This window comes from Hipposideros armiger, unplaced genomic scaffold (assembly GCF_001890085.2).
Source record: "Hipposideros armiger isolate ML-2016 unplaced genomic scaffold, ASM189008v1 scaffold_41, whole genome shotgun sequence".
NCBI classification, from domain to species: Eukaryota; Metazoa; Chordata; class Mammalia; order Chiroptera; family Hipposideridae; genus Hipposideros; species Hipposideros armiger.
Window position 1 is genome coordinate 3,460,177 of NW_017731391.1, and position 12,253 is coordinate 3,472,429.

Here is a 12,253-nt window from a genome sequence, read left to right on the forward strand (position 1 = left end):
ACCTTTTCAGCCATACAGCATAGTCCATATTCCCTAGCATCCCATTTCATGTTGCAGCGATTCAAGTATGCTCAGCCCAGCTGTTTTCCCTCAAGTATCCAACATTACAGAGAGAGAGAAAAAAAATTCTCTCCGCAGCAGTGACCCAGGCAAAAAACAATCCTTTCCTTGTGAACAAAATGAGGGTTTCGCTTCCAAGTCGGCTCCAGCATTCAAAATGCAGCTTCCTCTGTTTTATCTGTTCTAAATGTAGGGAAGCATAAAGACGTCTCCAAGGAAATGGGCTGCTGCCGCCCGGGCCAGGGGCTCGGGCATTCCCGGGAGAGCACAGCCTTGGCGGAAGTGCGCAGCCGCGGAGGCACACCCATGGCAGCTGGAGAGCAACTCCGGCTAATCCTGCTCATCCTGGCAACAGCCTTCTCTCCATTTCCTCAAACCTCGTTTACTGAAAGAGTAGACAGAGAAATGCCTCCACTGAAAACACAAAACAAAAACAAACCACATCTCTGAACACGAGTCCAACATGGAGACTTTCCCCGGAAAAATACACTCATGCATCGCAACTTTACAGACAACCAAGTCGGTAGGTAAGCAAGAGCGAGCCGAGAACAAACAGTTCAAGAGGAAACGAGGTAACAGATTAAATGAATTAGGCATAAAAACGGTGCATGTTGTGAGTCCACAAATATTTCCGAGGCACTTTGGCTTTATGTAAGGGATAAATACAACTCAGTCAGGGGCCTGTGTCCTACCCCTGGAGCTACGAGCATCGAGCCACTGCGCTTTCTCCCAGCAGGACTAACAGCAAATAATTCACTCACTAAAGAATAAGTATTATAACCCACAAATGACAAGTCATTGGACAGGGGTACTTCCTTCCGTGCAGTGTATCAATATCTATTTTCAATTTCTCTAAAACTGCTAGACAGAATGTTGCATACACATTTCAGAATTAAAGTTAACCATTGGTTGCCCGGTAATCAAGAACAGAAATCGGACCCCCAGTTAATGCGGGAAAGGAGGCTACCCTGCACACTGACAATTAGGCTTAATGCATTTGGTCTAAAATTCAAAACGTAAAAAATTAAAATGAAATAATATAGCTCCTACTATATAATGATACTTTGGTTTGAATTTCATTTTTACTTGACTGAATTCATTGTTGAGGTGCGATGAAACGGCTGGAGTGGTCAACCAGAGGAATGAGAACTTGGTTAACCCTCTTTCTGGGTAATCAGCCCCTGAACAAAACCACAGTGCATGGAATCACACGTAAACATTTAAAAACATTCTGACTCCTTGATGTATCTCAAAAGCCACAGGCAATTCTAACAGAGGAATCAACATTAGATTACAGGAAGTCTGTGGACATACTAATGGGACAAACCTAGAGTATGTCTGTGATCTTCACATTAGAAAGTGTGAAGTCAAGTGAGAATGAAATGAGCATGGGTTGTTTATAGTCGAGATACTGGAAAGTACATTAGAGGAAGAAAATCACAATGTGTATGCACTTCATGCGTAGCTGGGGGTTGCTGGCAGTGGTTGGTGGTAGGCTGTGTGGGTATGTCTGTGTGTGGGTGTATGAGATGGGGGAAGCAAAAAGATAAATGGGATACAGAAAGAAATAATATAAAAATCTTTGCGTCCAACAAAGACACAAATCACATGTAGGAAACGAGCCATTAGAGAGAACTTTTCCGGGAGAAATCAAAATAGTTAAACCAGGGCAACAGATTGAAAGGCAATGAGCCCCCCACTCCATCCCCGAGTCCTAATTTCCTCTGCCCAGATTCACTGTGGTGAAAAATAACATAGTCCAGGTACTTATTTAATTGCTTTCACATGTTCCATCTATTTTGGAGAAACAGGAGCTCTTTAGAACTTTGAACTAAGGTTACTTTTATTTTTATTTAAAAAAAAAAGAAGATTTTGGAGGCGTTTGCCTCTGACAAACCACAAATCATAGCAACCAATAACTTTCTTTGTGTTATCATGTTTTGGACAGTAGACAGGATAGATGCAGCATAATTTATATGAAGAAAGATGTGAAATAAAACCAAAGTCACTCTCTATATATGCGAAATATGTGTGTGTGTGTGTGTGTGTGTGTGTGTGTGTCTGTGTGTGTCTGTGTGTGTATTTGTTTATAAATAGAAAACCTCCTGTTAAGTAGCCTAGAGGTTACTGCAGTTGAACAGTGTATCTCAAGATGCTTTTGATTGATAGAGAGGTGTTGACTTCTCACTTCCTCCTGAGTCCAGAGGAAAAAGAGCTGTGAAATATTTGCCTTTAAAAAAATTCTCTCCAGCTGTTTTAACATAGAGACTCTGTAAAAGGCACACATTTCTTTTAAACTTAAATTCCTTTTAGGTTTAAATTCCTCATTTCATGTCTCTCCTTTTAACATGTTCCACTTCCAAAATGCTAGAAATAACATATATTTTCATTCAGAAAATAACACCCCCAGAGATGGGGGTGTGAGAATTTAAAAAAAAAAATTTTTTTTTTAATGAAATTTTCCCACATGGAGGAACTTTGTAGAAGATGAAGGAAATGTGCACTGTATATAAAATGAATGACTGATTCCAACACATAAATTCAGAACTATTATAAAATAGGTTTTAAATAAACTACCGTGAAAAAAGAAAAATAACAGTATATATTTATACACATTCAAATATGATATGGTCTCCCCTCCTTGTCCTGCCCCAAGGTCAGAATACTAAAATAAATTTTAACTTGTTCATCTTCTAAATGAGAAGGTAGGGACTCAATTATCTGTATAATACCCCCCACACCTCTGAACCTTTAGTAGAAAAAGGCAATTAATTTATCCCACCAAAGGATGTGGAAAAGTGGGATTTACAACATTGTAAATAGAAACATTTGATTTCCAGCCTCTCTACTGCAGATTTTTCCACCAGAAAGCCCATATGGCTCAACTTTTAATTACTTTGGCTAATGCTATATGTAGTAATTCTGTGGTGAATGCTTAAGTGTTTCATTTCTGGTTGCCATGGCAACATTACATCAGATTGCAGACAGCTGGCTCCACAGTTTTAAACCATAACAAAGTGACCAAGCCAAGGCACAAAACTATAGCTGCTTTAAAGAGATAGAGTACACCACTGCCTGCCAGGGTGCTGAATGAGGAACCTACGGGGCCCGTTTGGCTTGTGAAGGAGGGTGGAGCCTCCTTCCTTCTCAGCTTCTTTTGGAACATGTGGGTCCTTGACACATCTGCAGTGTTCTAATAGGAAAGACATGGAGCCAGCATGGAGACCTCCTTATAACACAGCTACAATTAAGAATAATCGGGAAAAAGGAACACAACAGCATCTGTAGAAACAAACGTTTGTGTGCTGGAGCAAACTAAAAGCGTCCCCTCACTGTTCAACGTAAGCCTGTCACTGCGGGTCAGCGACACTGCACCCTGTAACAAACAATTCTTGCAACTATGATGCAATAGAACAAATGTTTTCCAAAAGCTGCATGGCACACTGGTGCAGGCTCAGGAGTGATGGGCTATAAAGAAGGTTACACCCAACTTGCAAGGAGCCACTAGAGAACCCTTTTGGGGACCGCTTGAGACCATGCTGAGCACAGGATTACAGCTGAGCCTTTTGCAGAAACACACTGAGCTGGATTCTCAGGCTCCAAACGTCCCACATGCTGTCTCAATTAACAGCCACTAAGTCAACTTATCTCCCCCAGAGCCAGCACAGAACACTATAAGGTATTTAAGCATTTCTGAAAAGTATTCTGAAACTGGAAATGTATTCGCTTGTGAAATTCACACAACCAATCCTGGTTAACCCACTGAGTAGCAGACATACACCCCTTAACTTCCTAGGTCTGCTTTGTCGATGGCATTACATTTAAAGTTAAGAGAAGGAAACCGATCGCTGGTAGGTTTATGAAAAGCAACCAGCAACGCTGCGTGAAGTCAAGTCCTCCACACTGAAAGCCTCCACAGCTGACAACTGAGCTCCAGCCCCCCTGCACACTCAATTCCTCGCATTCTCACTTTATTGTCAAAATAATATTCACTTTTCTCCTCCAAAAGCGATGCCTTATTATTGGGTGAGCGCGCTAAGGAAAGAAGGCTCCGAGTTACAAGGTAGAAAAGTAAACAAGGGAAGGACAAATCTAGAGGAATTTGAATAGAAAAGAGCAAAGCATGTAGCCAGGAGTAATCAAGAGCTTCTCTTTGAAGTGACAGAAAGCACATTTTTCCTTTCACAGGAAACAGACCCAGAGAACTTACCGGCTTCGGCATTTAGCAGGCCTAAGGGGCAATTTTGAGCGCGACGGGTACCCCCACCCCTCCCCACTTTGCGAGCGTCTTCACTCTCGTCCCGTCAACTCTATAATCTCCAAGTGAGGGTTAGGCGCTTCTGGAACATGGTTCCTTTGGAGTTACATGGTCAGACAGGCTCCCACCAGCACAGTTTAGGATCCGACGGGGGGGAAAAAAAGCGAGGGCACTGGATTCAATTAGCTTGCTGACTGAGTCCCCAGTTCCTTGCTAACTGCATAACTTGTAAGAAAGGCATAAGTCATCAGCTCTAAGCAAATCTCCTATTCACCACAAGGAAAAAAGGGAGTGTTGTACGTGGCAAACAATCCCTGTTTTCACTGACGAAGGCTCTCTGACCTCCCGCTGGCCTCCAGTTCCTTAATTACTGTCTATGGAATTCCAGAGAAAGAAAAGAACGCAAGGGAAGCTGAGCAAACCCCGACCAGGACGAACCCTTACAAGGGACTGCACTGAAAAAAGATCTCTTTTGCAGATATTCTTCTCAACACCCCCTGAAGGGAGTAGTCTCGATTGAAAATAGACACCCTTCCAATGGCTATTTTTGAAATTGCTGAATTAAAACTTATGATTTTGGTTTTCTCCTAAAGTTGTCGCTTTCTGTCTGTCTCTCCCAACTCCTTTTTCTATTTTCACCGCGACAGTCCATGTAGGATGTTTCCCCTTTGCCGATGCTTCTAAACGTGTCTTATCAAATTGTTCCAACGATCCTATCGGAGCAGCCGAGTTCTCTTGTATTCCAGAAAGGTGAGCACAGGGACGGTGTCACAGGTGATCATTTAATTTTCTCAGGGGTGTCTGGGGAGCAATGGGCACATGCTGTTACTTAAATAGAACATCATCGAAGCCAGACAGGACTGAAAACCCTGATGAAGTTTCCATGTCATAGGCGGCAAGTCATGTATGTATTTTCAGGGTTATATTCATTGAGCGGAGAAAGCTGTGGGTTCCCACTGCACAGTTCAGAGGCCTATTCCTAAGTGTTTCTCTCACTGTGCGGGTCTTTATTTATGCAAGGGCCCCTCTCTTGGTAGGACACGACACAACAGAAAAACTTTTTTTTTTTTAAACCACAAAGAGATCCCAGGCTGTGCCACAGACCCCCAGAACTCACCCCGTTTTCCTATTCTGCTCTCTTTCCCTGGACGTTTGTGGCATCTCTCTCTCTTCAGCAAGCATCTCCCTCTCCCCCAATTTTCTGACCCAGAAATCCATCCTCCCAGCCCTTATGGCATTTCTTATTATTTCTCCCCGCAAGGGTTCCCCCCACACCTTCCCCACCTGCCTGGCTCTCCATTTCACAAATCAGTTCACCGACACCCTCCTTGGTTTCCCATACACCCCTTCCCACTGCCACCTGAGGGCCCACACGTGCCACCAAGTGTGGCAGGTGCTTTCCCGACGCTGTACTGCCAACTCCCCGATACATCACAGGCTCACACTCCCAGGCACTGTGCTCAGTATTTACATGTAGGTTCTCTGCATAGACAGTAAATGGCAGGGGCAGAATGTGAGACTGTGGTTTTACTCTGCACCACCCACCTCTACGTGGCTTTTCTTCACCCAAGACTGATAACCACACTGCACACAACGTTAGGCTTAAAACTCCTTACAACGGTCACCCGAAGTCCTTAGTTGAATCTGTTACTGGAAGGAAACTAAGAAAATGAGGATGCCCCAATGAGAGTGGGGGGAAGGGAAGAGGGGAGCCCAAAGCTTCTAGAGCCAGGATAACCTGGGCTTAATTTCCACGTCCTCCAGCACTTCATTTCTACGGGTAAATTGGGCTTAAACATTTATCTTAAAGTTTGTTGTTGTAAGAAGTCTATGTGTATCATCGGCAACGAAAGCTCAGTCAGTGCTTATTACATCGGCGGTCCATTACTGATTGGAATTCACACAAAGTCTATTTGAATTCTTACAAACTGCTGTTTGAAGTGCTGTGTAAATAGCACAGGCAAAGAAAACATGTGAAAGTCATGATGCGGCGAACCTCAGGGGCTGGGTCTGACCAGGTTTAGAAGCAGACAAGATTCTGAGCACAATTAGAGCAGGGACGCTGGGTCGGGCAGACGGAGGCTCAGGTCCCCTTCGTGCCACTTGTGAACAGCCTGTGGCCTTGGGCGTGTGCCTTCACGTCTCTCATTTATCAAATGGGCAAAGATAAGCCTCCCATGGTTCTTGAGAAGATGAAGGGCGACCTTGAACGTGAGGCACACAGGCTCACATCCTTTATCAGTGTGGGATCCCCGAGAAGCTGGGCCTTGTGACTTGAGCCACAATGAGGAGGCTGGAGGGAAAGACACACCCCCTGGTCCCCCTAGGGGCCTACTCCTCCTGTCTACCCCTCTTCACTGTCACTGCCCCCACTCAGAGGATGATTCGGGTATTTATGGACATTCTCAATGTAGGGCACTACGTGGGCCCCCAACATGGTGCTTGGCCTTCAGAACACACCAAGGTCACAGGGCCGGGGACCATGCCTGCCCCGCTCCTTGTATTCGCCATGCCCAGTGAAGGGCTCGCCCACAGGGTGCCCTCCCTACATGTGTGTACAATCAGCGTAGGAAGCAGAGGTTTAAACTCTCCAGCTCTGTAGCTCCCAGCCCTTTCTGCGTATATCAGAGTAAACTGCGGGATATTGGAAAGACCAGGACGGGCCAGGCCACCCTGGGAACCTTCTTGGTGGAGGGAAGGTGGAAGCAGTGGGGACACATTTCATAAGGAAAGGACACCGTGGGCCTTGTTCATTGGATAGCGAACTTGAACTTACCCCGCACATAGTAGGTGTGCAAATTTGCTGAGGAGATTTCAGCATTTGACTCCTACACTAAAGATGTGTTCATCAGCGACTCGGGACAAAATCTAAAGGCTTTTATCATGGAATATATGACTTCGTATGGTCAGAGCCCAACCCTTATACCCAGTTTCTGTGTATAATATGCTCCACTACACAGACACTATGTGGAAAGGGCCTCTCATAACATCTGGTGCTCATTTTCTGAGTTCCTCAAATACCTACGCGCTCATGTGTCTGCACACCTGTAGATACCTTTTGTTGAAAAGTATCTCTGGGCCGGCTGAGTGGCGCTTTGGTTAAGAGTTAACTTGGGATGCCGGCTCTGAGCAGCAGGGCCCCGGTTCAGATCCTGCATGAGGGCCACTTATGCTGCGCCCTCTACAGCTAAGATGGTGAACAACAGCTCGACAATGGCGTAGGCTGCAGTGGGGCTGGCCAGCAGCTGGAGTGAGCTTTTGTGAGTGGCCGGCAGCTGCCGTGAGCCGCCATGAGCAGCCGTCCAATGGCCGGCGAGCGACTGCCTCACCCAGGAAGAGCTCAATGATAATACCAACATGGGCCAGTGAAGCGACATCTTCCACAACTAGACTGAAGAACAAAAAAAAAAAGAAAGCAACTTGTCTGTTCCCCTCCCCCCAATTCCCCAATAAAATCTTTTAAAAAAGAAAAAAAGAAAGAAAAAAAGTATCTCTGCCCATCCCATCTCCTTCCCTACCTCCTATGATTTAGCCCCATGTGTCACCTCCTCTGGAAAGCCTTCCTGGCTTCATCCTCATTTTCCTTAGGCTGTACGGTTTTACAAAGACCTAAACAGACTTTATCATAGGACTTAGCATAATATTTTGTAGTCACTGTATTACTTAGCCCCTCACTAAAACTTCATGAGGACAATGAGCAGTATCATATTCATTTCTGTGCCTGTATTTTAGTAATTTATTGTGTAGGTTTGATTACACAAGATATATATTTAATTAAAGACTATTTGGAAAATGCAGAGACACAAAATAGAGAACAAGAAATCACCTAGATTCCTTTACTCGGATAGAAAAATTAGTACTATTTTTATTTGTGTCCATCACTGGTCGGTCTCTCTCTCTCTCTCTCTCTCTATACACACACACACACACACACACACACACACACACACTCTTGTGTTTCTATGTTTTGTTTGGTTTTTACAAAAAAGGATGACCTCATATTCTTTAGCTGCTCCCCCTCCCAAGGTGACCATGAGGGTCCCCAAAGCCTCCCTCACAGGAACACGCAGTGTAAGAAAGAACAAAGTGTTCGCTTATAATTGTGACCCTCTGAGCTACACTGCCGCCTGCAAAGGTGCTCTTTAGAGAAACCCAGGAACCCTCCGTAAATACTGTTCATACTGTTTTATAACCTGCATTTAAAAATTCTGAACATGTTCCCAAATCAACAAACATTCACCAAAAATATATATTAATGATTCAATAGTATTCAGTCATAGAAGTATACCATAATTTACTTAAGTAATACCCCCATCGCTGGGTATTTGCATGTTTCCAATTTTTCAATATTATAAACAATACTCTGATGAAGACTTCATAGTAAAAATTTCTAACACATCTAACATCTTTTTTAGAACAGATGATTAAGATTGTATAATTGGTGGGTGAGAGAATAGGCATCTTTAGATCTTTTGATGCACTGATACACATTAACAATTTGCTCAGAAAAAACTTTGTATTATTTTAAATCTCACAAGTAGTATAATAGAAACAGTACCTATTTCCCCCACACAATTGCCAACACAACATTACAATATTCTTTTCCACTTAGACATGTAAAGACAGTATCTGTGTTTGTGCTAAAAAGATATTTCCTAAATGAAATGAATGAATGAATGCAGTGAATCAAGATATCAGAAAAGGTGAGGTATAGAAATATATGTGGCTTTACGTGGACTCAGAAAGGTTATAGTCTAGAAGTCTGGGGGTAGAAGGAGAGCCCAAGAGGAGTTCAGAAATGTGTTCCTATCAGTCAGCTGTGATTAATGCATAAGAGGAACAAAGAGATAGATACAGGGATTGGGACATGGAAGAACTCACCGTTGGTTGGGGAATAGAGACATGCTTCAGTAAGGGGAAGGGCACTTGCCATGGGTTGGGGCACTTCCATGTTCCTATACGAGCCTAGAGGTCCAGTGTTTTGGTGGCCCTGTGGCCCCACTCCTGACCTTCCATGCCTGCCTATCTGGACAAAGAAGAGTTCAGCTGATGCTGTTGCCTTTATAAACAGCATGTGACACCAATCAACAACAGCTTTAGGCCCTCCTCTTCTCCAAGCTGGATTTCATAATCTCTCCAAAATGCCTGATCTTCTACTGGGCCAAGAAGTGATGCATTCAAGGTCACTCCCTACCTTAGAGGCATATTGGCTCTGGGTGGGTAAGTCCAAGATCAGAACTGTCTGGCCATGGCAGGGGACTTCCAATCACAGCCATCACAGGTCAATGTTATTCTTTGTGTTCACAAAAAAAATTTGCCTCACTCTATAAAAAAGCCAGAATTACTTTAAAAAGTGTTTATGAGTTGTCAGAGTAATAAAATATGAAACACATTGTGGTGTTTTTGTTTTTTTTATTTCACAATGGAGTCAGGGAAGAACTCATCTGTTTAGTAAGAAATATTTTGCTCATTAGCTAGTGACATCATTGCCCTCTGAAATTAGAAGATTTTTGTCAGCATATGGAAAAAAACGAGATTCCATTCTTCTCCCTAAGGTACAGTGTAACACTGAAATAATCTCTCTGGCAGTTTTAAAATTAACTAGTTGTCACCAGATTTGAAGAAAGAGGAGGAGGAAGAGGCGGAAAAGAAGATAATTACATGATACTTTTATCTGCAGCAAGTGTGGGAGAATTTGAGGTAATATTACCATCCCCACAGGGGGCAAAGGCTTGTTAGCACTTATTTCACTTCAGAAACTGTTTTTAAAAACTATAAAACCAAAGGAGCAGCAAATGGATGCTACCTTCCGCAATAACCTCTATTCTAATTCTTAAATTCATGAACTTTGAATTGCTTTTAATCACTCTCAAATAATGTTGCCCCTTTTCCCATAAGGAGGAGGGCGAAAATCTAAGACCTCAGGAATCCTACAGCCAAGTCTATAGAGAAACTTAGAAGGCAGGTAAGCCCACCCACCCCAATTCTACAAGTTGCTGTGGAGCCTAGAAAATTCCTTTCCTTCTCATGAAAGGGGGAGGGGGAGGTAAGTGGAGGAAGAAGGAAGGACTTCCTCTTCACTCTGTAAATCTTTGGAAGGTTTTTCTCCTTGAGAGTATGTCAGCCTGCCCATAGGTCAGAGAACCCTGTTCATAGAAAATGGTGAGTTAAGGTAACAACGACATGTTGGGAAGGTAGCCAACAGTGTGACCCAAAGCACATTTATGGCGTCGGGCACACTGAAGACTATAGCAAAATCCCAAACCCACTCATTCCCAAATGCCTTGATTCTCACACAGCCCATGCCATGGAAAAAGGATGATTCAGAACAGGGCTGCCAAGTAGGGCAATTACATCTGCGTTTGAGGCCCTAGTTTCTGGAGCCGATGCAAGTTTTCATCCCAAAAGCGGTCTAAGCCTCCTAAGGGATTGGGTGGTGTTTGCAAAGTCAATTACTTTTATGGCATTTAGACTGACTGATTCATGGATCAGGCATGATGACTTGTTGGATAGGGCTGTCAAACACCTTGCCTAGGCACATGACGGTGTAGGAATATAGAGAACTGATGGAGTCACATGGCAATGGAGGGAAGTTTTTTCCTCCAACCAAAGCCCAGGCCACCAGGTCAATACAATCATCTGTTGAAGCTGGTTTAACGTTGCCTCCTACAGTCACGATCTACAACCTTAATATAATTCTCCTTTTGTTTGCAGAATAAATAATAAGCAAATTTACTTCAATTGAATTGCTTCAATAAACAAACGTACTTCCAAATTACAGAAATCTAGGCTGAATCCTTGGAAAGAAATCATTGCTAGAAAGGCTATGGCTATCTGATTGGCAGAACTATCAAGTCCGTGATGATTGCTGTAAACTAAACCTCAGAATATCCTTCCCACAACAATTAACAAAATGAGCAACAGTTCCCCCTAATATATACATAACTAAAAACTGACGAAAATATTCTACCAAGAGCAACCTAACAAGGAAAGGTACATAATTTAATAAATTAAACTTTAAAGCCCCATGATCAAGGTATAAACAAGTTTCTGAAGACCAGTGAAAAAGACCCTCACTTCTCCAAAAGCCAGACTGGTGGGGATCTTGAGAATTATGTCATATACTCTCAAGTCTGGAAGGAAGCAAACTGTGTGGCCTTTTTATCTTTTTCTGATCTGGGGGCAGTGAAAATTACTTCAGGAGAATAATGAGTGAAAAGAAGAAAGGTCAATATTAAGGCTGATCCTGACTGAAAGAAAGCCTCTAGAAATTCACTAGAAACTAGAGAGATGAACTAAGTAAGGCAGACTGGCTATGCCCCACCCATTCCTCTACCCAAACGCTAAGTAACTTGAACCATGTTGCAGAACATTTAACAAAATCTTAGGAGAGAGAAGGCAGAGCCTAGGTAACCTAATGAAAACCACTTTCCACCTCAGTTGAATTTCCCCTTTTCAGGCCATTATATCAGACAATTACAACGATAACAAACATGAATGGAACACAAAATAAAGCCCTTGACCGTAGCTTGAAAGAAAGGAAAACAATCTATTGTTAGATTGCATGGCAGAATGGACAAAAGGTAATCCTCATTATATTAGCATATATATATATAAAACATCTGACCCAAGCTATGATCAAGGTGAAAAGAAAATGCATGACAACAATTCAAACAAACTATAGCAATGAGAAGAGAAAAAAAGAAGTATGGAAAAACACAAAGATCCTTACTTTTAATCCCATCCCTCCATCGGAAGACAATATAACTTAAGGAACAAAAAGAAATTCCTAACCGTTGCATCATTCTATAAAATAATTTAATAAAAACATGAACTCAAGGGGCCGGCCGAGTGGCGCGATGGTTAAGAACTCGCTTGGGATGCCAGAGGGCCCCGGTTCGGATCCCACATATGAGGGCCAGTGACACTGCCCTC

General features: G+C 43.0%; 1 protein-coding gene across 10 annotated transcripts in view; it reads right to left on the bottom strand.

The window, feature by feature from the left end:
• The window catches only part of SASH1 (SAM and SH3 domain containing 1), a 256,467-nt gene that overhangs the window by 37,812 nt on the left and 206,402 nt on the right, over positions 1-12,253 (bottom strand). Inside the window, exon 1 of one of the 10 annotated variants that reach the window (XM_019638929.1) lies at positions 4,271-4,675. The exons of 7 other annotated variants lie outside the window; for them this stretch is intronic. In XM_019638929.1, the coding sequence (XP_019494474.1) occupies positions 4,271-4,282 (12 nt within the window). In that variant the 5' untranslated portion in view covers positions 4,283-4,675. Of the gene's footprint in view, positions 1-2; positions 303-4,270; positions 4,676-12,253 lie in introns of those variants that run through there. 2 more of the 10 variants (XM_019638931.1, XM_019638928.1) reach the window with 2 other exon arrangements.